Source organism: Malaclemys terrapin, chromosome 1 (assembly GCF_027887155.1).
Source record: "Malaclemys terrapin pileata isolate rMalTer1 chromosome 1, rMalTer1.hap1, whole genome shotgun sequence".
NCBI lineage: Eukaryota > Metazoa > Chordata > Testudines > Emydidae > Malaclemys > Malaclemys terrapin.
In genome coordinates this window covers 92,473,413-92,496,977 of record NC_071505.1, presented here as the reverse complement: position 1 = coordinate 92,496,977, position 23,565 = coordinate 92,473,413, and the positions used below count along the sequence as shown (strand labels likewise).

At 48.8% G+C, this 23,565-nt stretch overlaps 1 protein-coding gene across 2 annotated transcripts in view; it reads left to right on the top strand.

Moving 5' to 3' along the window:
* The window catches only part of CACNA1I (calcium voltage-gated channel subunit alpha1 I), a 225,976-nt gene that overhangs the window by 181,528 nt on the left and 20,883 nt on the right, over positions 1-23,565 (top strand). For both annotated transcript variants that reach the window (XM_054016232.1, XM_054016231.1), the window contains 20 exons: positions 1,668-1,819; positions 2,592-2,777; positions 3,531-3,648; positions 4,238-4,393; positions 4,722-4,812; positions 5,572-5,574; positions 6,677-6,879; positions 8,067-8,486; positions 9,270-9,370; positions 10,774-10,897; positions 11,817-11,885; positions 12,685-12,869; positions 13,419-13,545; positions 14,805-14,930; positions 16,161-16,250; positions 17,363-17,555; positions 18,772-18,923; positions 21,256-21,365; positions 21,774-21,907; positions 22,938-23,008. In XM_054016232.1, coding sequence (XP_053872207.1) covers positions 1,668-1,819; positions 2,592-2,777; positions 3,531-3,648; positions 4,238-4,393; positions 4,722-4,812; positions 5,572-5,574; positions 6,677-6,879; positions 8,067-8,486; positions 9,270-9,370; positions 10,774-10,897; positions 11,817-11,885; positions 12,685-12,869; positions 13,419-13,545; positions 14,805-14,930; positions 16,161-16,250; positions 17,363-17,555; positions 18,772-18,923; positions 21,256-21,365; positions 21,774-21,907; positions 22,938-23,008 — 2,811 coding nt within the window. The remainder of the gene's footprint in view (positions 1-1,667; positions 1,820-2,591; positions 2,778-3,530; positions 3,649-4,237; positions 4,394-4,721; positions 4,813-5,571; positions 5,575-6,676; positions 6,880-8,066; positions 8,487-9,269; positions 9,371-10,773; positions 10,898-11,816; positions 11,886-12,684; positions 12,870-13,418; positions 13,546-14,804; positions 14,931-16,160; positions 16,251-17,362; positions 17,556-18,771; positions 18,924-21,255; positions 21,366-21,773; positions 21,908-22,937; positions 23,009-23,565) is intronic.

The following is a 23,565-nucleotide window of genomic DNA, read 5'->3' as shown; positions in this document are numbered from 1 at the left end:
GAGTCAACGGGGGAGCGGCAGCAGACGACTCACCGCGGTGAAGACACCACGGTAAGTCGATCTAAGTATGTCGACTTCAGCTGAAGTTGTGTAATTTAGATCGATCTCTCCTCCTTCCCCCGCCCACCCCCCCGTAGACCAGGCCCTGGATGGATTGTACTGACATATACATGAGGAGTCTGACTTTCCTTTCATGTTGGTGACACTTTGGTTGCTTGTCATGCCATTAAAGTCTCATTGAAGTATGTGTGACAGAGCAAAAGAGAGAGAGAGAATCTGCCCCCTACTGACAGGAATGTGTCAGACATTTTTATGTTTATTTCCATTCCCCTTGCTGGCTAACCTAGTGGAGTTCCAACTCAGCCAGTGAGGGGAGCCAGTATACTCTCACACATATAAGTGAGTCCATCATAATCAACTGGGGGGAGGCCTCCTCCCCCCCCACCCCATTTCTGAAAGAGGATGGAAAGAATCTGTCAGCAATGGTGTCAGCTCAGCCCCAGCCATATAAACATCCACTTAATCATTCCTGAGCAAACAGGCTGGACCCCTTCCCAGCCTTGTCAGAGGGGCCTCCAAGAACTGAGCACAGCAAAGAAACATCCATTAATTCTGAAAACAAAAGGAGGAGTAATTGAATTTGTTCAGGCTTGTTCAACTGATTGAGTCATGAAAGCTCTCTCTCTCTTTCTCTCTCTCCCACACACACCATCCTTTGGCTGGAAGAAGCTGAATTACCTGTGGCAAAAGGTGTCACGGATTCAGTAGATGCAAATATCCTGGACTGGACCAGTTATTTCCTTTTACCAACACATTTGCCCTGTTTGGTTTCTTGGGAATTTCTCCCTTTGTCTCGCCAGTTTCCTCTTTCTTCCTCATTGTCCATTTCCCTCTGTTTCTTATTCCCTCTTGTTCTCTCTGTCCCTTGTTGTTAGACATTAACAGGCTACTCCTCATTGCTGATGCGTTATTCATGCACTCTGATATTCCCCTGGGTAATTACTTAGACCACTGCAAAAAGGAAGGTATGAGAAAAGATTGCCAGAGCAGGCCCTGCAAATGAATTCTGGCAAGGAAAAGGAGGGAGAGAGGGGGGGGAGAGGAAAGTGGGGTAGAAAAGAGAGAAAACAAGGGACCAAAGGACTGATGTGTAGAAAGAGAAAGGAAAGGGGGCAGGGAGAAGGTTGGGAGGTAGAGGTGGGAACTTGCTGGGGAGGGACTGTGTAAACACAAAGGAGAAAGAGAACACTGAGATCTGGTCTACACTAGAAAATTAGGTCGTCGTGGAAAAATCCACACCCTTGAGCCATTTAATTAAGCTGACCTAAATCCCCCAGCACTAGGTCAAATTCTTCTGTCAAGCTAGCTGCCGCCTCTCAGGGAGGTGGAGTTCCTATACGATGGGAAAACCCTCCTGTCAGTATAGGTAGTGTCTACACTGAGGTGCCACAGTGGCACAGCCGTGTCACTGTAGCATTTTAAGTATAGAAAAGCCCAAAGATGGCACCATTGGACCCCTCTGTCATCAGCTCTACCGTCCTTCCCATTTCCTGCTTGACTCCCATCCAAGCACAACCCTGTGTCGTACGAGAAAGGTATCTTTTGGTTCTGAGGTGATGTTTTCAGATTTTGCCCGATTCTGATTCTTGCTTTTGCCACTCCTGCAGCCAGAAGAACTGACTAACATCTTGGAGATCAGCAATGTTGTGTTCACCAGCATGTTTGCCCTGGAGATGATCCTGAAACTCGCCGCGTTTGGCCTCTTTGATTACCTCCGCAATCCCTACAACATCTTCGACAGCATCATTGTCATCATCAGGTGATGACCCCAAAATAGGGAGACCAGGCTGGGGATACTGAGGTGCAGAAACAGAGAGGCAGATCAGTGCCTGAACTGTGTTGCTGTGCCATACCTGCTTCAGCTTTTTAATCAGTTAAAATATGAGAGAAAGCATGAATCAGGAGATCTAGATTTTATTCCCAGCTCAAACACTGACTCACTGACCTTGCACTAGTCACATAACCTTTCTGTGCCTCAGTTTTCCCCTCTGTAAAATGGGGATAATAATAGTTATCTACATCAGAAGTCTGTGAGGCTTAATTAATTGGTGCATGTAAAGCATTTTGAGATACTTGGATGAAAAATGCTGTAGAAGTGCAAAGTACTATAAAGGAGCTTTCCACCCTAGGTCCTTATGATGCAGCATTTGAAAACTCCTGAGTAGCTGAGCAGCACTTCAATTTTCCCTATCAAGAAATGCAGTTTTACAGACATATACATACAAAATGTACACTGCATACACACACCTGATTCAGATTCTCTTTTACACATAGATTTTTGTGGACACACACACACTCACTCACTCCCTACCAACACACACACTTGATTCACACAGAATTCTCTCTTTTACACTCTCTCAGTTCACACAGATTCTCTTTTACACGCACAGATGCTGCATTGGTGAAAGAGTTCTCTCTCCCTCTCTCACTACCTCTGTCCTGTTTTCTACCACTCTCTTTCTTTGTCCCTTTCCATCTTTTTCTCTCCTTGTCCAACTTTTTCTCTCCTCCTTTGTGTCTCTGGGCCACAGCATTTGGGAGATCATTGGCCAGTCAGATGGGGGGCTGTCAGTGCTGAGAACTTTCCGCCTCCTGCGGGTGCTGAAGCTCGTGCGTTTCATGCCTGCTCTGCGACGCCAGCTGGTGGTGCTGATGAAGACCATGGACAATGTGGCCACCTTCTGTATGCTCCTTATGCTCTTCATCTTTATATTCAGGTGAGGAGGTGTTGTCTTCAGCGCAATTTGAGGAGGCATCACAGGGCATATACAAACCCTGGTGCCAATCTCTTTGTGACTCAACCCGCCCAGGTCTTTACTTTAGACGTCAAGAGGAACTTGGTTAGTTCTCAGAGACAGATCCTCAGCTGGTGTAAATTGACTGTATCAGCCGAGGATCTGGCCCTCAGGTGTTCGTTCACAAGTAGAGGCTTGGCTCTTGGGGTGGAGAAACTTTGCCAGCCAGGGAGTGTGCTGATCTGGATTTCCATTAGAAAGGGCGAATTCTGTCAGTAACCTGCTGTGCACTGCAGGGAATAGTCTGACTCCTCCCTTCCCCCCCCCCCCCACTAACTATTACAGAATTGTGGTGTGGAGCACCTGGCAATATTTCACAGCACACAATGCAGATAAGCTAGAAGTGGGTGGAGACAGGCAATGGAACAAGAGAGAATGGTGGAGATAGCGGCCGTGGGGGCAGGACTGGATGGAGTAGTCAGAAGCTGGGGGTCGTGTTGCTTATGGTGGTGCAGGGGGAAGGAGAGGGTACATGAGGGGATGCAGGCTGATCAGTGTCTTGCCCTTCTTCATTGGTAGGTCTTGATGGGTTAGCTATATTTTTATATCCCTTACTCTGGTAACAAGTGGCAGCAGGTTGGATTGTGAAAGAAAAAAGGGGAACCGCTCTAACAAGCTCATTTTGGTGGCAGAGATATTTAAATTGGACACCGTCTCCTCTTCCCCACCCAACAGCATCCTGGGAATGCACATCTTTGGGTGCAAATTCAGCCTCCGGACAGACACCGGAGACACTGTCCCTGACCGGAAGAATTTCGACTCCCTGCTCTGGGCCATCGTCACTGTGTTCCAGGTGAGTCCACACAGCTTCCATGGGCAGGCCAGACAATGGGATCGGAGGGGGATCTCAAAGTGAATTGGATCAGGAATTAGTTGTAGGTTTGTACAATTGAATGTTACACTCATTCCTGATGCTTCAAAAACCCACCCACGAGGCTCCAGCATGTGATGCTGAGAGAGGAATGACAGGCACACACTGTAATCAAGCAGCTGACATCTTTGTGACCTCCAAGGAGCAACAAGGCAATGGAAGGATGCAGTAGTTAGAAAGGTCAGAGCTGTGGGGGCAACTCCTGTGTTTAATGTTGTCGCCGTAGCGTGCACACTATGCTTGTGTGTGTTGGTCTCTTCCCTTTCGCCTGAGGTCTCTTGAGCTATTGCCATGGAGACAGCGAGAGAGATGGACCATGTTCACTGATGGCAATCATTAGGCACCTGGGGTGGGATGTTGGGAGAAGATGGGGGAACCTCACTCTGCAATAGGCATGTGGTGGTCAGATGATTTTCCTCTCACTGCTCATTATTGCAGCCTCCTTCCTCTGTAATCCCTTTCACTCTCACTTTGCTCTAGGGGCTCACGCTGCCTCTCTTCTGTCTTGCAGATCCTGACCCAGGAGGACTGGAATGTTGTGCTGTATAATGGCATGGCCTCCACCTCACCATGGGCATCCCTTTACTTTGTGGCCCTCATGACCTTTGGCAACTATGTCCTCTTCAATCTGCTGGTGGCTATCCTGGTGGAGGGCTTCCAGGCTGAGGTGAGTTGCCACTCCATGGAGGTGTGGTGCAGATGAGGGAGATGGCCTGAGGGGACGAGGAGGGGATCCCAAGTTATGACATTCCAGTTATGACATTCCCTTTCCTCCACTGATATGGAGGAGGGGTTAACAATTTCCACCCCATCCTATGCGCCCTGCAAAGGTGACTCAGTCCCCCTCCATGGGCCAGGAGTTCAGCAACTAAGCACTTGCAGACCACACAGGGATTTCTGTAGCATCTGTGGTAATGGACAATCAGAGGGAACAGAATCCTTTCCCCTGGGGGGCTCATGAATCACAGACCTTTGCTTTGATTTTTCCGTTCCAGGGTGATGCCAACCGGTCGTACTCGGACGAAGATCAGAGTTCATCAAACATGGAGGAATTTGACAAATTCCTGGACAGCCGGGATGGCTCAGGTCAGTGGATCCTCCCACCTCGTTTGCTCTTGTTCTACCAGCAGCTGGGTGAAAAATGTAAATGTGCAAATCTCCCTAAAATCTCATTCCTCTTTCCAAGGTGGGACCAGAATGCTTTGGCCCTGCCTAAAGCATTTTCATGGCATTGCAGTTTTATGCAATTTTGTTCGTTTTAAAGTCATTGTCAGCTTGCAGTCACTTGCAAAAATTAGAGCCATGGCAAAATTCTGTAATGCTGTAGCTAAGAGAACAAATGTGATCCTTGGCTAGCGAAGCAGGTAGGAGATATTGCATCAAGTAGGATCAGGCATTACCACATCTGCATACAGCATTGGTGAGCCCATTGATGGAATTCTGGTGTCTACACTTAAATTGAAAAGGATTCAGAGAAGAGCGACAAGAATGATTTGAGGTCTAAAAAACATGCCCCACAGTGAGAAAGGAAGGAAGCTAAATGATTTAGTTTATCCAAGAGAAGGTTAAGAGGTGACTTGATCATGGTCTACAAGCGTGTACAGAGGGAAAAGATTTCTGATGGTAGATGGCTCTTTAATCTAACAGAAAAGGGCATAATGAGATCCAATGGGTGGAAGCTGAAGCTGTGGACAAATTCAGACTAGAAATACGGGGCACATTTCTAACAGTGAGGATAATTAACCATTGGCATAAGCACCAACTGCATGGGTGCTCCGGGGCTGGAGGAGAAGGACTCACCGGGCAGAGGGGAAGTCGGCGCCTATGATGGCCTGTGTTATACAGGAGGTCAGACTAGTCGATCAAAACGGTTCCTTCTGGCCTTAATATCTATGAATCTAATAGAAAAGAGCAGCATATCACATTATTAAGAATATTTTGATTTCTTCTTTCTCCCATCTGTGCCTCTCCCTGGCACCCCGCAGGAGCAAATTAAAGCAGGTTTGCTGGATCCTTAGGGTCTGTGAGCAGAGAGGGAGCCCAGTGCAGCAGTGAGTCAGTGAGAATTCAAAGCAGACTGGGAGGAGTAGTGTGTACATGGGAATTTGGAGAAAGATAAAGGATTTCCAAGGAGGCCACAAAGTTTTGGTGGATCTGGGCCCCAATGAGTCTCAATCCGCCCCTCAGTATCTCAGCCCAACAAGTGGATCTGAGAAAAACAGGGAACATGCCTAAAATATTCAATGGCTGCTGGTCTCACAGTCATAGCATTTGTTTCAAATGTGTGGATGACTGCCCCCTAATTCTAGCAAATGGGGGCACTGTCTCCTTCACATGCTCCCAGGCAAGAGCCTCGCAGCGTGAGCCTGCAGGGAAAGCTATCTGATCGGCTCGCCACTGGCACTGCCTGGCCTTAATCAGAGCTCTCTTGTAGGCACACTCCCTGCTCTGGGTCCATTAGAGCCAAGGGGGCTGAGCAAGTGGACTCAGCTAGGTGAAAGCTGTTGTGTGAAACACTCTTCCCCCTCCAAAGCCAGAAGAGAGGGAATGCTGCCAGCACTGCCCAAAGGGGCAGGGAGAAGAGACTAGGAAGAGAAGATGCTAGGGGGTGGGTAGAGAGAAAGACAAGTTGCATCATCACTTTTGTTTTTCTGCACCCCACTTCGCCTCCTAGAGGTATGCCATTGAGAGGCAGAGGTAGTAGTTCAAAGGACTCTGAGGAATCAGTGCACCTAGTGCTTGGGAGAGAGGCCATGGCCTCAAGTCCATCACTGTCCTGACCCACCCTTTCCATACAACGAAAAGGCACCAAGAAGCAGTGTTGGGTTCTAACAGGGCTAAACAAACTGAGCATTAAAACATTCACTGAATGGTGGAGGAGGAAACCGCAGAAGGGAAAGGAATGTCTTTTTCTCTCTTTCTTTCTCTTTCTCTGTGTTTTTCTGCTCAGATCCCAGGCTCTGTGCAATTCCCATGACCCCAAATGGACACCTTGACCCCACCCTACCTTCTTCCAACCAGCCAGTGGCAGCTGGTGGGGTCACAAGTTCCGCCCGGAATTCCCTGCAGCCAGACCAGATCCTCATTGCCCTGGGTTCCAGGAAGAGCAGTGTGATGTCACTGGGGAGAATGACCTACGACCAGAGGTCACTGGTGAGTGAGTAGAACCATGAGTAACATACTTCTTCTGAAACCCAGGGGATCCGTTGTCTCAGTGCCACCATCTTGGAATTCCATTGGGGGTCTACCCCTACTGGAAACTTACTAACAGAAGCTTGTTGCCTGTTCCCATTTAGCCGAAGGTGGTCGCAATTTCCAATTTCTCAATCCATATTCCGCCTGACTGGGTGTAGGATTAAACTGCCTTGTTATCTCCTCTGGAGTCTTCCCTCAAGAATGAAATGTGCATTGACCTCTTAGCCCTCCACTGTAGTTCTGGAGCACAGAGCATGGAATTATGGTGCCTCCTCGGTAACATAAAAAACACATGGAGAGCTTCTGCCATTAGGTCCTCCTAACAGGTCCTCTACCTGGAGAAGTTTCTGGAGCCCTTAGTTCAGGTGAAAATCAAAACCTTGAGCTGCAGCACCTTTTCCTGTCCTAGGCCTGCCACCCCTATCTGTTCATCCAGACAACCATCACTCACAGTTCTGCCAGTGCACTTCGATCCTGTCCTCTAGCACCCCTGTTAGTTCAGTCCTTGGGCGCCTCAACCACCAACACACACAGCTTTACTGGTGCACCTCAATCCTGATGTGTGGCATACCCTGCTATCCCAGCCCTTTGTTTCTCCTGAGCAGAGATGGCTGCCGGTAACAATTGGTGTTGAGATTTGGTGATGGGGAGGACTAGGCTGAGACCCTCAAACCCATATCTCTCGCTTTCTCCTCTCATTTAGATTGTAAACTCTTTGAGGCAAAGATTTTGGGCTGGGTTTATCCATCATCCTGTTCCTTGTGCACCAGTGCAAAGCAAGTGCAAAATGCTACCTGCCTGATTTTGTACCACTTTCCACTGCTGTAAATGACTACACAGGCCTTTTGCTTTCTAACTTAGCTTATCTGTAAAGTGCCTGGCACACAGCTGGGGCTATAAAATAAATATGACAGTGACCAATTAAGAATTATTAATTAATAATAATAATAATTAATTTGATGCCAGATTTAGAGGTCACCTTTGAGTTCACAAAATGCCTCTCCTGGAGGAGTGGGAGAGCAGGGCTTTGTAATCTTTCATTAGGAGATTTAGGGGCCCCAAGGGGTGAGTCTTTGATATAAACTGCTGAGGCCCCATCTTCCCTGTGACCCGAGACACTGAATCCCTGTCTCCCTCTCTTACAGTCTAGCTCTCGCAGTTCTCACTATGGTGCATGGGGCCGCAGTGGGGCCTGGGGGAGCCGTCGCTCCAGCTGGAACAGCCTGGCTCGGGGACACAGCCTAAAACACAAGCCTCCATCTGCCGAGCATGAATCTCTGCTGTCTGGGGAAAGGCACAGGGTGGCGGATGGAGAACGAGAGGGGATGGGAAGGGCCCCTCATCACCGGCGGACGCTCTCCCTGGACACCAAAGATTCCTGTGATCTGGTGGAGCTGACGTCATCAGTCCCATCCAGTCACAGGGCGGCGCGGAAGGTGGGTGTGGCTCTGGGCACCAGTGAGCACCAGGACTGCAATGGCAAAATGCCCAATATCGCTAAGGAGATTTTCCCGAAGATGGACAACCGCAAGGAACGTGGAGAGGACGAGGAGGAGATAGACTATGTGAGTACAGGGGGCTTCACCAAAGGAGCGCCAAGGGCTTACAAGGGGGACAGCAATCACAAGAGATGGGACGTGAGTTATGCCAGCCTGGGAGACGTTCATGCTCAGGGCAAGAGCAGATTGTAGAATCCCTATGGGCTAGCCTGAGGTCTCTCGGAGCCTCAAGCAGAAGAAGACCAGAGTGCTGCTTCTTAGCCAGCCTCCAAGGCTCCGGTGCCCAGAACTGAAGAGATTACGGTGACACTCCTGTAGGGTCAGAGGCAATGGAGATTTTAGCAGAAGTTTTCACTGTATAAAATGACATCACTAGGACTTCACTTAGGAGGAAAGATGCCAGTAGATGCCATTAGGCTCATTGGTTAGGCTGTGGACCCAGTACTCTAACTCCACTTTCCCTGAGGTTCGTGGGTAGTGCTGGTACAAAGATCCAGTGTGCGCTAGGCAGTGTCAGTGTCAGCATTCCACAGCAGAGTACAGGCTAGCATCAGGTTCAGTTTTAAGAAGTCAGAAGTGAATCTTGATACTCTTCCTTCTGGGAGGAAAACAGGCTTATGGAATAGCCACCCCAATTAATTTTCCACCTGCCTCATCGCTTCCCCTGTAACTATGACATCAGCTCATTTTCTCATGTGGGGTTGGGGCAGAGAGGGCAGAGAGAGGAGGATCTGGGGAGGTAATGTATCCAAGTTACTGGTATTTTAGGTTTAAAGAAAAAAGACAGATTGGACTTCTCAGTGAAGTGGGGAGGTGGCCAGTGACAACCCATTCCCTTGTGTCCTGCAGAGCCTGTGTTTCCGCATCCGGAAGATGATAGATGTCTACAAGCCAGACTGGTGTGAGATACGGGAGGATTGGTCCATCTATCTCTTCTCTCCACAAAACAGGTTCGTCCCAATATTGTCAGTGGAGGAATGGTTTAGTATAATCCTGTTGCAGCAGCCATGTGCGTGGGTTGGATGCTGAGTCTGCAGCTTTAAACTTTCAAGATGGGAACGATTTTGTTGCTTCCAGTCACAGCCTCTCCACCCAACTCTTGTTTGGTCCCTGAGGTGGGGGTAGAGAAGGGGAATCCTGAAAGGCTACTGTTGTTTTCCTTCCGAGGGAATGCTCCCTTTTTCTTCAATGTAACTTAAGGCAAGGCAGAGAATACTAACTCTGACCAAAAAAGATAAAGAATGTATTATTAACTAATCTGTGCCATTGGCAATGTCTCTGGTGGCACAAGAGTGGGCCCCATTGCATTAGAGGCCACAAAGTTGACTTATTAGCAATCCTGTCGCACTGTTTAGGCAAAGTTAGTATTCGCTGCATTTAATGAAATAAATATTAGAAAAACTCCTCCTTCCATCAGGAGGAAACAGTGTTTATCACCAGCTTTCAGCAGGCTACACCACAGGGTAACAGCTCATGGAGACAAGAGGGTTTCATCATAACTGTTGGAAGATGAATCTTGGCTGCACGTGCTGATCTCCTACCTATTGTATTGGTTATGGCAGCTTTTAGAAAAGCTGGAGGGCTAATTCCTGTGGCAATAGAACTAGTCATATATTTTCATGGCAGTGATTCCTCATCAGCCGGCAGCACAAGGGAGTGTGATGCCTAGAACACTCTGGTAATCCCAGCACAGGCATATCATGATAGGAAATTCTAAGTTGGGAGAGAGGGGGATGGGTTAAAGATTCTGACTCATCATCACCCTGTGGGAGCAGAGCTTAGAGAGGAAGGGTGGTGCGGTGCTTTGGGCATGTCTCTTGGGCTTGGGAGACTGAGGTTCAATTCCTTGTTCCACCACAGATTTCCTCTGTGACTTTGCCTCCCTTTGCCTCAGCTTCCCCATCTGTAAAATGGGGATAACAGCTCTGCCCTACCTCACAGAGCTGTTGTGAGCAGAAAGAAATAAAAGTACTGTGGTGATGGGGGGGGCATATAAATAACTAGGATAGACAGACAGAGCTTAGGGGATAAGGTCCTTACAAATGCAGGTGGTTTCTCAAGAGGAGCTCTTTAGAGAATTATTATTACTTGCATTGAGGTAAGCCCAGTCATGGAGCAGGACCCTGTTGTGCTAGGTGCTGTACAAACACCGAACAAAAAGACGGTTCCTCCTTTCCAGACAAACGTGTCTCCTTTCCAGTCTGGTAATGTGCACAACAGGACAGCTGATTTTACACGAGCGAATGTTACATTTCAGGCAGAACCCTTACTCCCTCCCTTCTCTCCCCATCCCCTGCCATACCAAATTTAATTTCACCCCAGGCACATGTGTCCTTTTGGAACTCTCTTGCAGGTTCCGCATCCTCTGCCAAACCATCATTGCTCACAAGCTCTTTGACTACGTTGTTCTGGCCTTCATCTTCCTGAACTGCATCACCATTGCCCTGGAGAGACCACAGATCGAGCATCGGAGCACCGTGAGCAAACTTGCACTCTCAGCCTTTTCTGGCTGAACACAACCCCTGGACGGGTGTGGTGGACAAAGTTCATTAATTCTCTGGGCATTGCATAGGCTCTGGATAACCCCCAGTGCTGGAGAGTAACCCCCATCCCCCAAACACACACCCCTCCGTGATTTCTCTGTATACAATAAGAGGCCTGCTTGCCTCCTTTTCAAGGCCTTAAAATAGTATAATCCTTCTTTCTCAGGAGTAGCTTCCTTTGTCATAGAAGGCAGAAGGGTCCCTCCAGGCCTCATGGTTGGGACATGGCTTGCCAGTGGGAGTCAAATAACCAGGGACCATGAAACTAAAAGAGGGTGGTAACCTGGCTATGTAGCAGTGTCCCAGTGGTAATGGCGTGCCAGGATTCAAATGTGCTGCTTCTGCATTGGCTTTGAATGTGGATCTGGGTGCCGTGGTTGGGGAGAGGCTGGTGTGCTTCAGTGGGTGAATATATTCTTGGTTCTCCTCAATTCATTCTTAACGGAGGTCACAGCTGACATGGCTTTTTGAGCGTCTTTGCTGAGTCCACATTGCCAAATGACACCACAGTTAGGCAAAGTCTGGGCTCAGGAGAGGACCAAGAGTTGGGAGACAGGGCTGGGCTGCCAGTCAGCATTGTGTTGCATTGCAAGGTGATGAAAGGCTACATAGCTGGATTAGCAGCAGATGCTGCAGATCACGATTGCAGTGCATTAGCAGAGCTGTGTGGGAGTTGCAAGATTGGAGTAGCTGGGAACACTGAAGGTCAGGACTGAGGTGCATTAGCTGAGACAGGTGGGATGAAGGTTGTTCAGCATGTGCCCTTGGCTGTAGCCAGTGCTCTCAGTTCCACCTTCACAAGACAGTGAAATTTGTCAAGTTCATAACAGGGGCTTTTTTCTGTTCTTTCTAGGAGAGAATCTTTCTGACCGTATCCAACTACATTTTCACGGCAATCTTCGTAGCTGAGATGACACTAAAGGTAAGTCACCTGGAGACAGTCAGCCTTTTCCCATGTGCCATGGGCCCAACACATCTGCCTTCTACTCGTCCATCCATCCTCTACAGTCCATCCATCCTTTCAGTCTTCCAAGGAGGTCCACCCACTCCTTGTGAACGCTGTCATGGTAGGGGCATGTCCAACCATTAGGTTTGAATCTCATTTTCAGATTTGGATGCATGACATTAAACACCTTTTAGACATCTAAACAAGGGGCCTGGTTTTCAAAGGTGATGAGCATTCACAGATTCCGTTGACTGCGGTAGCATCTGCTGGTGTTCAGCAGCTCTGAAAAGCAAACCACTTATTTAAGTATCTGCATATGGATTTAGGTGCTTAATTTTACATACTCGAGTTTGAAAAATTTGGATTAAGTCATTTACATAAAGTCACCAGAAGAGCATGAACGAGCCCTTGTCTTCTGACTGCACGCACCTTGTCATATCCTCTGAACATCACCATCTCCCTCAAGCGCGGTAGTGCTCGAGGGAGTGGAGCAGATATTGGTTGAGAGGGGAGAGGACTTCATCAAGGCTTTGGTGGGTCTTTATTGTTTTTTCCAGAACATTTGCACTCCAGCATTTGTTTTCTGTGCCATCTGTATCTCCATTTTTACTTCACAGACTGTGGGTCTTTTCTGAGAAAGGAGATGAGTGTCATGGAAGGGAGAAAGATGGGTCCTCATTGCTTCTTTACCTGTTGCTATCGAGTTATTAAGTACCTTCCCCTCTGGATAGTGGAGAGTTTAACTCCCCATGCTCTCCCTGCTCCTCTCCTGTAGGTGGTCTCTCTAGGCCTATATTTTGGGGAGCAGGCCTATCTCCGCAGCAGCTGGAACATCCTAGATGGCTTCTTGGTCTTTGTGTCCCTCATTGACATTGTGGTCTCAGTGGCCTCTGCTGGAGGAGCTAAAATTTTGGGGGTGCTCCGGGTCCTCCGACTGCTGCGCACCCTACGTCCTCTCAGGTGAGAACCCCAGGGGCAAATTCCTAGCCTTCCATCCTCTCTCTCACTGTGTCCCTTCCTTTATCCACCCAGGAATGGCTTCCACACAGTGCCAGTATTAGAATATGCTTTATGGAGAGACAAGGCATAGGCCAAGACCCCCGGGCTAACCCCCACCACACACACACACACACACACACACACACACACAAACATACACACCTTAGCGACCTGTTGGGCTGTGCATCAGAGAAGGGCTGAAGGAACATCCTACTAGGGACGAGAACGTTGTGTAGTGTCCTCTCCACTGGGATGTTTCTCTTAACTGTGCAGCTTCTCCTCCAGCCCCTAAGGTAGTCACTGCAGTATCCTCATTAGGTAACTCGCCCAAGTCCTGCTGTGAGGGACTCAAACCCATGGTGTTCAGGCCTACAGGAGAGCACGCTCTCCACTGGATGATAGCTGCACCATGATATCTGGGATGCCACTGTTGTCTGATTCTGAAAACACAGGGGAAGAAAGAACTCTGCCATCTCTCTGTGTAACCCCCTCACTCTCTGTCCCTTCCAGGGTCATCAGCCGTGCCCCAGGCCTGAAGCTGGTGGTGGAGACACTCATCTCATCCCTCAAACCAATTGGGAACATTGTCCTCATTTGCTGTGCCTTCTTTATCATCTTCGGCATCCTGGGTGTGCAGGTAGGGTTGTTGTTGACTATCAAGCACCCACAATGCGCTCGACACTGTACTGCCAGATAGGAAGCGTAATGCAGACACAGTTAAGCAGATGGAGTTGTGTCTGGGGGGAGGGCCAGGCATCTCAGGACACCTGCCTGATCCTCTACCACACTCTGTCCCCCTTTGTGTAGTTCTCATCATAATGATCCTTACGCCTTTGGCAGTGGCAGGTGGGATCAGTGCTGAGGTCTTTCAACAGTAGAGACTGATATTCAGATCACGGCATTAGCAGAGTTGTAGAGAAGACCCAGGAGTGGAGTAGCAGCTGGGTGTGCTGCAGGTCATGACTGTGATGCACTGACAGAGCAGTGTCAGTTGGGGCAGCCGCACAGGGGCCTGCGCGATGCCTGGCTCTAGGCAGTTCTTTCTCCCCCCTTCACTCCAAGCGCTAAATCCACCCACAATGTAGTGTGTGTCGGGGGTGGGGGGGCAGGCAGGGGGAGGTTAATCCTCCTTATTTTAGGCTTGTGCTGCAGAGGAGTGCTGGAGTGGGTGTTACTTTCATCTCAGAGAATGTGCTATACTTAGTCTGTATGCAGACTGTTCTGATGAGCCTGTACAAATGCGCAATCCAGTACCCTCCATATGGAAAAGGAGCCTGGGGCAGAAGAACCGCATCAGTGTCCCTTTATTTAAAAGTATCGGAGAAGCAGGCGATATTTTTCTGGGTGTTTGCTCTCACAAGAGATCTTTTTCCTTTCAAGTTTCAGAGTAACAGCCGTGTTAGTCTGTATCCGCAAAAAGAAGAACAGGAGTACTTGTGGCACCTTAGAGACTAACAAATTTATTAGAGCATAAGCTTTCGTGGACTACAGCCCACTTCTTCGGATGCATCCGAAGAAGTGGGCTGTAGTCCACGAAAGCTTATGCTCTAATAAATTTGTTAGTCTCTAAGGTGCCACAAGTACTCCTGTTCTTCTTTTTTCCTTTCAGTACACTTAGCAGCCATCTGAGGGAGCGGATGGCTCTGGGGGATTGGGCATGGGGCATTTCATCTCTAGGTCATTGGTTCCAATCCAGCCCCAGCAGGCCACCACATGGCTGTCAGACTGGGAGGACTTTCAGTCACTGCTGACCCAGGGCAAGATTATAATCAGTGATAAAGAGGCGAAAGGCTCCACGTCCCACTCCTAATCTGAGGAGCTTCCTATTGCTCTTTATCCCCTGACACTGAGGAAGTCTGAATGAAACTCACTGACCAAGTCACTTCCATCTTATAGCTCTTCAAGGGGAAGTTCTACCACTGCCTCGGGGTTGACATCCGTAACATCACCAACAGGTCTGACTGTGTGGCCGCCAATTACAAGTGGGTACACCAAAAGTACAACTTTGACAACCTTGGACAGGTACGTGCGGGACCCTCCAAGCCCCTCCTCTCAGGTGAACCTGGGTTGTGCTTTGCCCCTTTGGGTCTCTCCCGCCAAGGCCACATTCACTCATTTCGAGGGGAAGGGTGGAGTGTTCCAGAACACACTCTGGGCCAGAGGCAGCAGTCATGTGAACGAGGGGTCGGGGGGTGGATGCTGGTTAGACATGGGTGTCCGGGTTAAAGCGGAGTAACTCATGTAAGGATGCCGTTACCATGCTGAAGGGGCAGAAAGGGGGATGTAACAGCTCAAGCTACTCACGTGAAGCCAGGGTATGGGGGGCAGGGGGCTGCTTTTCCTTACACTCTCCTAGGAGTGCCTCTTTTTGCTAGCCCCTGAGCTCCCTCAACATGTAACACCCGGTTCCTGACCCATGCTTAGGGGTGAATCCTGCCTTCACTTGCACAGGTGCACCTTCCATTGGCATTGCATGTAAACAATTGCAGCTTTGAGCCCTTACGGCCTGATTCTCTGAGCAGGGTGTTAACTCGCTGACATCAGGGCAGTTAAAAAACAGTGAAAGGAGAATCAGGCCCTTCATAAGCAACTTTCACCCCGTTTACATTGCTGGGGAGTTGGGCCAACGGTGTCTGTGCAATCTGCATGTCTGCAGTCCCCTTAGGCTCCACCATGGAAACGTCTGCAGGATTAGCAGAATCCTCCCTTTCTCTCTGCAGCCTCCCTACCAGTCCGGTCAGCGGAGTGCTGCCTTCTAAGGCAAGGGGCCAAGCCAAGCTCTCTGGTTTCTGAGCTGAGGCCCATGCATGCAAGTAGGGAGGCTTCCTCAAAGGCAGGGGTGGCCGATGGGTGTTTTCTGATTGTGTTGGCCAGTTCTGCCATGGCTCTTGTAGATTTTGCCATGTCTCTGGCATTGATATATTTTTACAGACAAGCAGCAGGCACGTTGTGCTGGGGTTTTCTGTGTTTTAATTCGTCAGCCTGATGCAATAATTGCCGAGTTCACTTGTCTCTGGGGAGAGGAAACTTTTTACTCTGGTGGTTCCACAGAGCAGACTTGCATAAAGGTCCCTGTCTGCTGGCAGCTCCCCTCTCTCTCCCATCTGTTAGTAGTTGTGCAGATGACAAGTGCTTGGAGGATGACACCTTGAGTTTTAATTATGTTTTGTGCCTAAGAACTTAAAACCTGAACCATCCACACTCCACCGCTCACAGATGCTCTGTGCCTGACATGTTTCTGTTGTGTTCCAGGCCCTGATGTCCCTCTTCGTTCTAGCCTCCAAAGATGGTTGGGTCAATATTATGTATAATGGACTAGATGCTGTGGCTGTTGACCAGCAGGTATAGACACTCCCTTCCAAACTGATCATGCCATCTAGACCTCCTTTGGGCAGGAAAGTGGAAGCATGCTATATCAGCCAGCTTTTGGTACTTCCTCTCCACCCAATAGCATTTTAAAGCATTGCTCTGATCCTCTCCCATCTGCAAGCCCCTTTTCTTCACTTTCGTTATTACTGGTGGGTCGGGGCCGTGGTTGTGCGTACGCAGGGAAGCGTTTTTGGAAGTGATTAGCCTGGTGGGCATTCATTGTAGCTCTTGTCCTTTATTCAGCTGGGGAAGTTCTGCAGGCTGGGTCCTTATGTATCCTGTGATATCTTCACAGCAGCAGTCGCCCATGTCTTTCTTGACATGGTGCACCCACCTGATTTACAGTTGGTTCCTCTAATTGCTTATAAACTGGGATTCTCTGTCCCTGCAACTAAGTCCCAACGGTGTCCAAAACTCATATTGACTTGAGTAGTGCAGGGTCAGGCCCCTGGCGAAGGCTGCAGCGACAGAGGACTGAATGGCCGTGAAGATACTACCCTTACCCTCTGTTCTCAGCACTAGAAGTGCTGTTGGTCTTTTAAAACCCTCAGTGGTGAGAAACCTAGAAACTCAAGCCCTCCTTTCTACTTGATCCTGACTGACACCTGGTTTCAGGCACCCCTCACCTTTCAGGGTTGCCCCCATTGCACCTTCGAGGTGCAATTTACTCACCCTCAGCCCAACACACCTTTTCTTCAGGTATCTTTAGTGTCTGTCATATTCTCTGATGTTTTAATTGTCCATTTGATCCGTTGTTGTGATTATATTGCAATTGTAAGTGCAGCATCCTGAGTGCTTTATTATTAATTATTATTATTATTATTATAAGCTTGTCCTTGACTTTCAGACACTCAGTCTATTTGTTGCGCCTACCCTCATTTTCATAATCCTTTCCCAACCAGACAGTCACAATCTGTTGATCTCCCTCATTTTCACAATCCTGCCACATCCAGCCAATCACAACCTGCTGCTCTCCTTCATTTTCATAATCCCACCTCAGACTCCTAGTCAGCTAATCACAGCTTTTCTTTTCTTTTCTTTTCTTTTCTTTTCTTTTCTTTTCTTTTCTTTTCTTTTCTTTTCAGCCAGTGACCAACAACAACCCCTGGATGCTCCTTTACTTCATCTCGTTCCTCCTCATTGTCAGCTTCTTCGTACTCAACATGTTTGTGGGAGTGGTGGTGGAGAACTTCCACAAGTGCCGGCAGCACCAGGAGGCAGAGGAGGCACGCCGGCGGGAGGAGAAGCGTCTCAGGCGCCTGGAGAAGAAGCGCAGGAGTAAGGCACAGCCTAAGTGTTTGGTTGGTTCGTAGGCCAAGGTTTTCTGAGAAAAACCTTCTCCTCTTCTTCTTTTATTTTTTGACTGATTAGTTTCTCTATAACAGCGTCTATGTCAATGCTCTCAGCACTGCTCTCCCTTTGGTGGGACACTGCTGCCAGGCTGCTGTATGCACCACCGGGCCTGACACCCCCAGCCAGCTACCCTCGAGCCAGAATCCCGGCAACAGAGGGAAGAGGTGACAGGGTGCCTGATGGCAACTAGGGGTGTTGGGAAAGGCGCCTGTTTTCTTAACACCTTGCCTCTGGAAAATAACACATTCATAGAAGTGTGTGTGTGTGTGTGTATTCTCATCAACAGGGAACCTCCACCCAGACACACACACTCCAGCCCTCAGGGATTTAGACACTCCTTTGGAGAGCCCTGCAGCACCAGCCAGTGCTGTTGGGTGGACCCCATGTTAATCCTTTCCTGTGTAATGCAAAATGAGGCAGGGAAGAAGAGGAAAAAATCCATGCGGTGTTCCTGGGCCTTTCCATTCCTGTGGCAGTTTCTCTCACTGGGTTCCAAGGCTTCCTTAGAACCAAGAGGGCCCCCCCCACAGTGATGGTCCCCACGTGTCTGTTTCCTGGGCTCCAATGAGAGAAACATCACAGATGCACACTTGACCCTGGACCCTGGCAATCACCCCTGCTCCTTCCCACCCCTACCCCGGATATCCTGGCTGATTACTCTCCTCCTTTCCAAGCCCATGGGCTTCCGTCTTCCTTCCCCTTCTTCAGTTTTTCCTCTCCCTGGTGCCACCTCTGGGTGTCTCCTGGAGCCATTTGCTCCTTTTTATCATTTGTGATCTTAATTTGTTGAGGCATGAAATGCTGATTTAGTGCCATTCCCACAAACATAGGACTAACAGATTCTTTCTGTCGCTCCCACCTTCCCTCTCTTGTCTCCCCCTGCCTCCTCCTTCCTTTTACACTCTCTCTTTCCTCACCATTTCTGTTTTCTTTCTCTGCATTCTTTATTTTATTTGTCTCCTTTTTCTATCTGTTTCCTCTGCTTCTTCCTTCTCCGTTCCTGTTTCTGTCTCTCCCTCCCTGCCTTTCCGTTGCTTCTATTCTTTCCCCCACTTTCCTTCATAATTCCCTTTGTTTCTCTTCCCTCTCTCTTCTATCTTTTCTTTCTCTCTCTCTCCCCCCCCCCCCACTCCCATTGAAGAGGCGCAGCGCTTGCCGTATTATGCCACCTACTGCTCTGTTCGCCTCCTCATCCATTCGGTCTGCACCAGCCACTACTTGGACATCTTCATCACCTTCATCATCTGCCTCAACGTCGTCACCATGTCCCTGGAGCACTACAACCAGCCAGTGGTGAGTGAGTTCAAGGGACCAAACCCTGCCCCCACCTCCCTCTCTTTCTTTTCCCCATCTCATTTTCCATAACAAAAGAGACTTGACACTTTCCCTTCCAAGCAGTCAAACACATAAGGGGTCACTAGGTTATAAGTAAAACTTAGCAGCCATTAGAGATTGACTTCGAAGAGCAGCATCTCCCAGCATACTTTGCGGGGGGGGGTGTCAAATTGCAACCCAAAGGAAATCTCTATATATTCTGTAACCTTTTCTAACTTCTGTCTTCCTCAAACCTATCCTGTCTGCAATGCCTCCTCCCCACTCCTTATCCTGGCAATCCCACCTGCTCAAAACATTAGCCAGCGACTGACTGCATAATTTCACTACAGCTGCCGATGTCATGATCCACCATGATAGATGGTAGAGGAGGGTCCCTGTGAAAACTGTCGTGCAAAATTCTGCAAGAGTTAACTCAGCTGTCAGGGTGATAGAGGGAGTTCTTTCCATTGTCATGTGGATGACCCAAGTTTAGCCTCGTGGCTTCTCTTTGTAGTTTCCCTTAGGCCCCAGCAGAGGGTGGCATACTGCCCCTGGTAGCTAGTGCTTTGCACTGCTAGATGGATCAGATTTCAGTTTCTCAGTAGCCAGCCCCGACCCTCAGTGGAGTGAGTTACGAGTGATACAGGGGCTGGCACACCCAGTCCTTGGATAGCTGAAGAGAGCCCCTCACCCAGCCACCCTCCTTCCACAAGAGAAGCAGTGTGGACAGACTCTGAAGAGAGTCCGACCTAGTTTCTCTCAGCTGGAAGAAGGGTGATCACAACAGAAGGTCTTGAGGGTTGTGAAAGATCAATATTTGGGATGGGGGAGATTGGGAAATCCTCAATATTTGTTGACAGGGTTACAGACATGTGCGGAAGGGAGGAAATATGTGCTGAAAACGGGGCTTTTTCTCTCTCTCTGAAAGCACCACATTCACTGCTATGTCTGTCCAGAAGCATGCAGTTCCAGGAAGCCCTTGGTAAACTCCCGAGGGGTTTGAGGTGACAAATCTGATTTCATAGCTGGAGCTGGTTGTATTAGAAGTGACCAGGGCTGTGACTTGTCTATGGTTGCTCAGATTCACTGCCAAGTTTTTCCTCTAGATCCAGCTTATCTTCCTTGTTGGCTGTTTAATTTTGTTACTGTTTATCCTGTATTCCTGAACTGCCCCCTCGTCCCCCCTGGATTCCTCACAGTGTTCCCTATATCCCCTATTTGTTCTGCAAAAATTAACATCCCTTATTCCTTCTCACCCACACATCACATCTTGGGCAAGTCAGTTAGCTTCCCCGTTCCTCAGTTTCTTCATCTGTGCAATAGGGATAAGCATACCCATTTCCTCACAGGCGTATGGTGAGGCTTCACTAATCAGTTCTTGTGAAATGCTTTTAGATTTCCAGGTAAAAGATGCTGTAGACATGCTCCATACAATTAATAGAAACCCTCTAGTGACAGTGACACCAATTCAGATATTTCTTTGGGGGAGGGCTAATTCCAGTCCCCGCCCCCTCCGGCAGGTCTCCTTCAGCCGGGGAGTCTCCCTTCTCTGTACAAAGGGGCAGCCAGGTCAGATTTCAGTGATGCTGTGACCATGCAGCCAGAGCGACATTTGACTGCTCTGTACTGATTTATTATGGAGCCACTGCTTAAAAGGGAGCAGGCCGGGGCCTGTGGTACTTTGAGTAAGTCTAAAAACTTTTTTGGGGGAGGCGGTATTCACCCCCACAGCTCTCCCTAGTTGGTGCCACTGTTGGTGGAGAACAGGGACCTCACACGGGAGAACCAGGTCAGCAGAGTAGAGGGCGGAAGCTTGCTAAACCCCCGCCTAGTCCCCAACCAGAGACATGTGGTTTCCCCTTACTGCAGATAGCGATAGGTTATTTGCTCTGATGCACTCTCCCTGCCTGATGCATTCCCTGTAGATTTATGGAAGCCATTTATAGGGTAACACCTGGGTGATGTCCCATGAAACTGCTGCTGCTGCTGTCGGAGGTGCTGGGTGATAATGCTTTGTTAACCCTTTGCACACCACTGCCCTTCCCCAGGCCTGCTCATTCTCCTTAGCCGTGACTGGGCAGAGCAGCAGGTATCCTGAGAGCCCCTTGGCATGGGAGTGCAGTGTGATGGCTGCTGCCCTTGGTAAGTCTGTGCCAGCCTTCAAGTAGTTGCAATCCAGGATTTGGCAGCTCCCTCCTGCCTCCACCATTCCTGATCAGTCAAGCAGGCTGGAACTCAGTGACTTCACAGGCACGTCTGTAGTTAAAGCCTCTCACTCTCCACCTCTCTCAGCCTCTCTTTCCATCCACAGTCTCTTGAGACTGCCCTGAAGTACTGCAACTACATGTTCACCACAGTCTTTGTGCTGGAGGCGGTTCTGAAGCTGGTGGCGTTTGGACTGCGACGATTCTTCAAAGACCGGTGAGCAGGAGGGCACGCAGGTCATCCGGTGAGGCAGTGAAGTTTGGGGAGGGATCTGTATCTGCAGTGGAATCCTAGAGCATGGGGGCCTCAACTTCTTCCTTGTTCCAGGTAGCAAAGATCTTACTAGCTTCACCTTAAACACACTGGAGCGATAACCAGTTAATAAGAATTATCCAACCTTTCCTCGTGTTGGAGTCTGCTGATTGGTCCAGGAAGCAGAGTAGACGGGAGTAGAATAAATGACATCTAGTCGTATTAGGCTCTGACAGTCATAGCGAGGCCTCCGATTCACTGATTTGGAGGATTTTATTTTACTTTATATTTAAAATGTAATGAATTCACATGCCCCTGTCAGTCACACCGAAAAGCTCCATTCTTCCTTCTTCTTTTTTTTTTTTTTTTAAGGTGGAACCAGCTGGACCTGGCCATTGTGCTGCTATCTGTCATGGGCATCACGCTGGAGGAGATTGAAATCAACGCAGCTCTCCCCATCAACCCCACTATCATCCGCATCATGAGGGTGCTGCGCATTGCCCGAGGTGAGAGAGACACTGGAGGGAGACGTGGGGCAGACACCCCTGGGTGGGACAGAGTGCACTGGGGGCTGCCTGTGATGCCATTTCACCAATTGGCTTCTCATATCTAATCTTTGATGGCCATAGAAACTCAGGGCTTGATTACAAGAGCAGTTATTCTGGAATAGCTATTCCAGATTAACTCCATGTGTGGACGCTCTTATTCTGGAATAAGAGTGCCTTATTCTGAATTAGCTTAATCCATTTTGGATTACATTTATTCAGAAAAAAGCACTCTTATTCCAGAATAAGAGCATCCACACATGGAGTTTAATCAGAAATAGTTAATCCACCACCTTATTCCTGATTGATTTTCATGTGTAGACAATCCCTTACGCTTTCTCACGATTGCCCTCAACTTGACATTTAGACGCACCTTTGTCCAGGAAAGCGGTAGTGGCTTTCACTTTGTGAGAGGGACCAAAATGATTGGCAGATTTTGTGAGAAACAAATTCTTTCTTCTTTTCTTTTGTAATGCAAATGTTGCTGTAATTTTTACAGAAAAGACCAAGGGCCTATATGATTTGCACTGGGGAGAACAGATTTTCAGTGATGAGGGCTAATATTTGCCAAGCTGCATTTGCAAAAAGGAGACGGAGGAGGGAATGAAGCGGGTGTAGAAGGATATGGAATTGGAGTAGGAGAGATTGGTGATGTGTGGTATTGGGAAAGGGAGGGCCAGTGTGCAGGATGTATGGGGATAGGATGGAAGGGACCAGAGTGGGCATGGAATGAGAGAGAAGGGGTCATTAGTACGCAGAGGAATGAGTTAGAATGGAAGGGACCATGTGGGGGGATGTGGGGGTGGGGCATGGAAGGAAAATGGCCAGTTGGAGAAGGAGTGAGAGGTTGGTGGGTCAGTTTAACAATGGAGGAGAGTGGCAGAACACCCACATGGTGTGCTCCTTCCAGTTGTCCTGGCATATTGGAAGCAGATTTCTCTCCCTTGAGTCCCAGCACCGAGTGACACTTTTGTTTTGGTTCTGGTACCAGTGCTGAAGCTGCTGAAGATGGCAACAGGGATGCGGGCGTTACTGGACACAGTTGTGCAAGCTCTGCCGCAGGTAAAAGAAACCAGCTACTAGAAAGATGCCCCTTTTGTGCACCAGTCTTTCCATTCATTCATTTCCCTGAGCGCACCTAGAATCAGAGAGACAGTGTCTGCTGAGGTGGCACGATGTGCCAGAGGGTCGTGCTCATGTCGAAACATCAACCACGTGGTTACATTAATTTCTTTCTGGCCTTGTCTGCTCATGACTTTATCCCCCCATAAAGCAATGCTCCATTCCTGGGTGAGAGCTGCTTCCCTGCTTTATTTCTGGCTGCCCCTTCCCCCTTGCTGCTGTCACTTTCCTCACACTCATTTGCCATGAGGATGGAGAGCAAACCGTGGCCATTTTAGGGAGAAAGCAGATGTTCAAGTATCTCTTCTGTGACCCTCTCATTCTTGCCCACTTGTGCTCCCTTTCCACTGTTCTCTTCCATGCTGTGCTTGTTTCACCTCTGCCACCACCTGCTTGTTTGCTTTCCATTTCCCTCTTCTCCTCCTTGGTCCGCAAATGATTTTGAGCCCCTAATCCCACGAGAAGCAGTGACGCTACCTGTGGTGGAGCATGCAGCT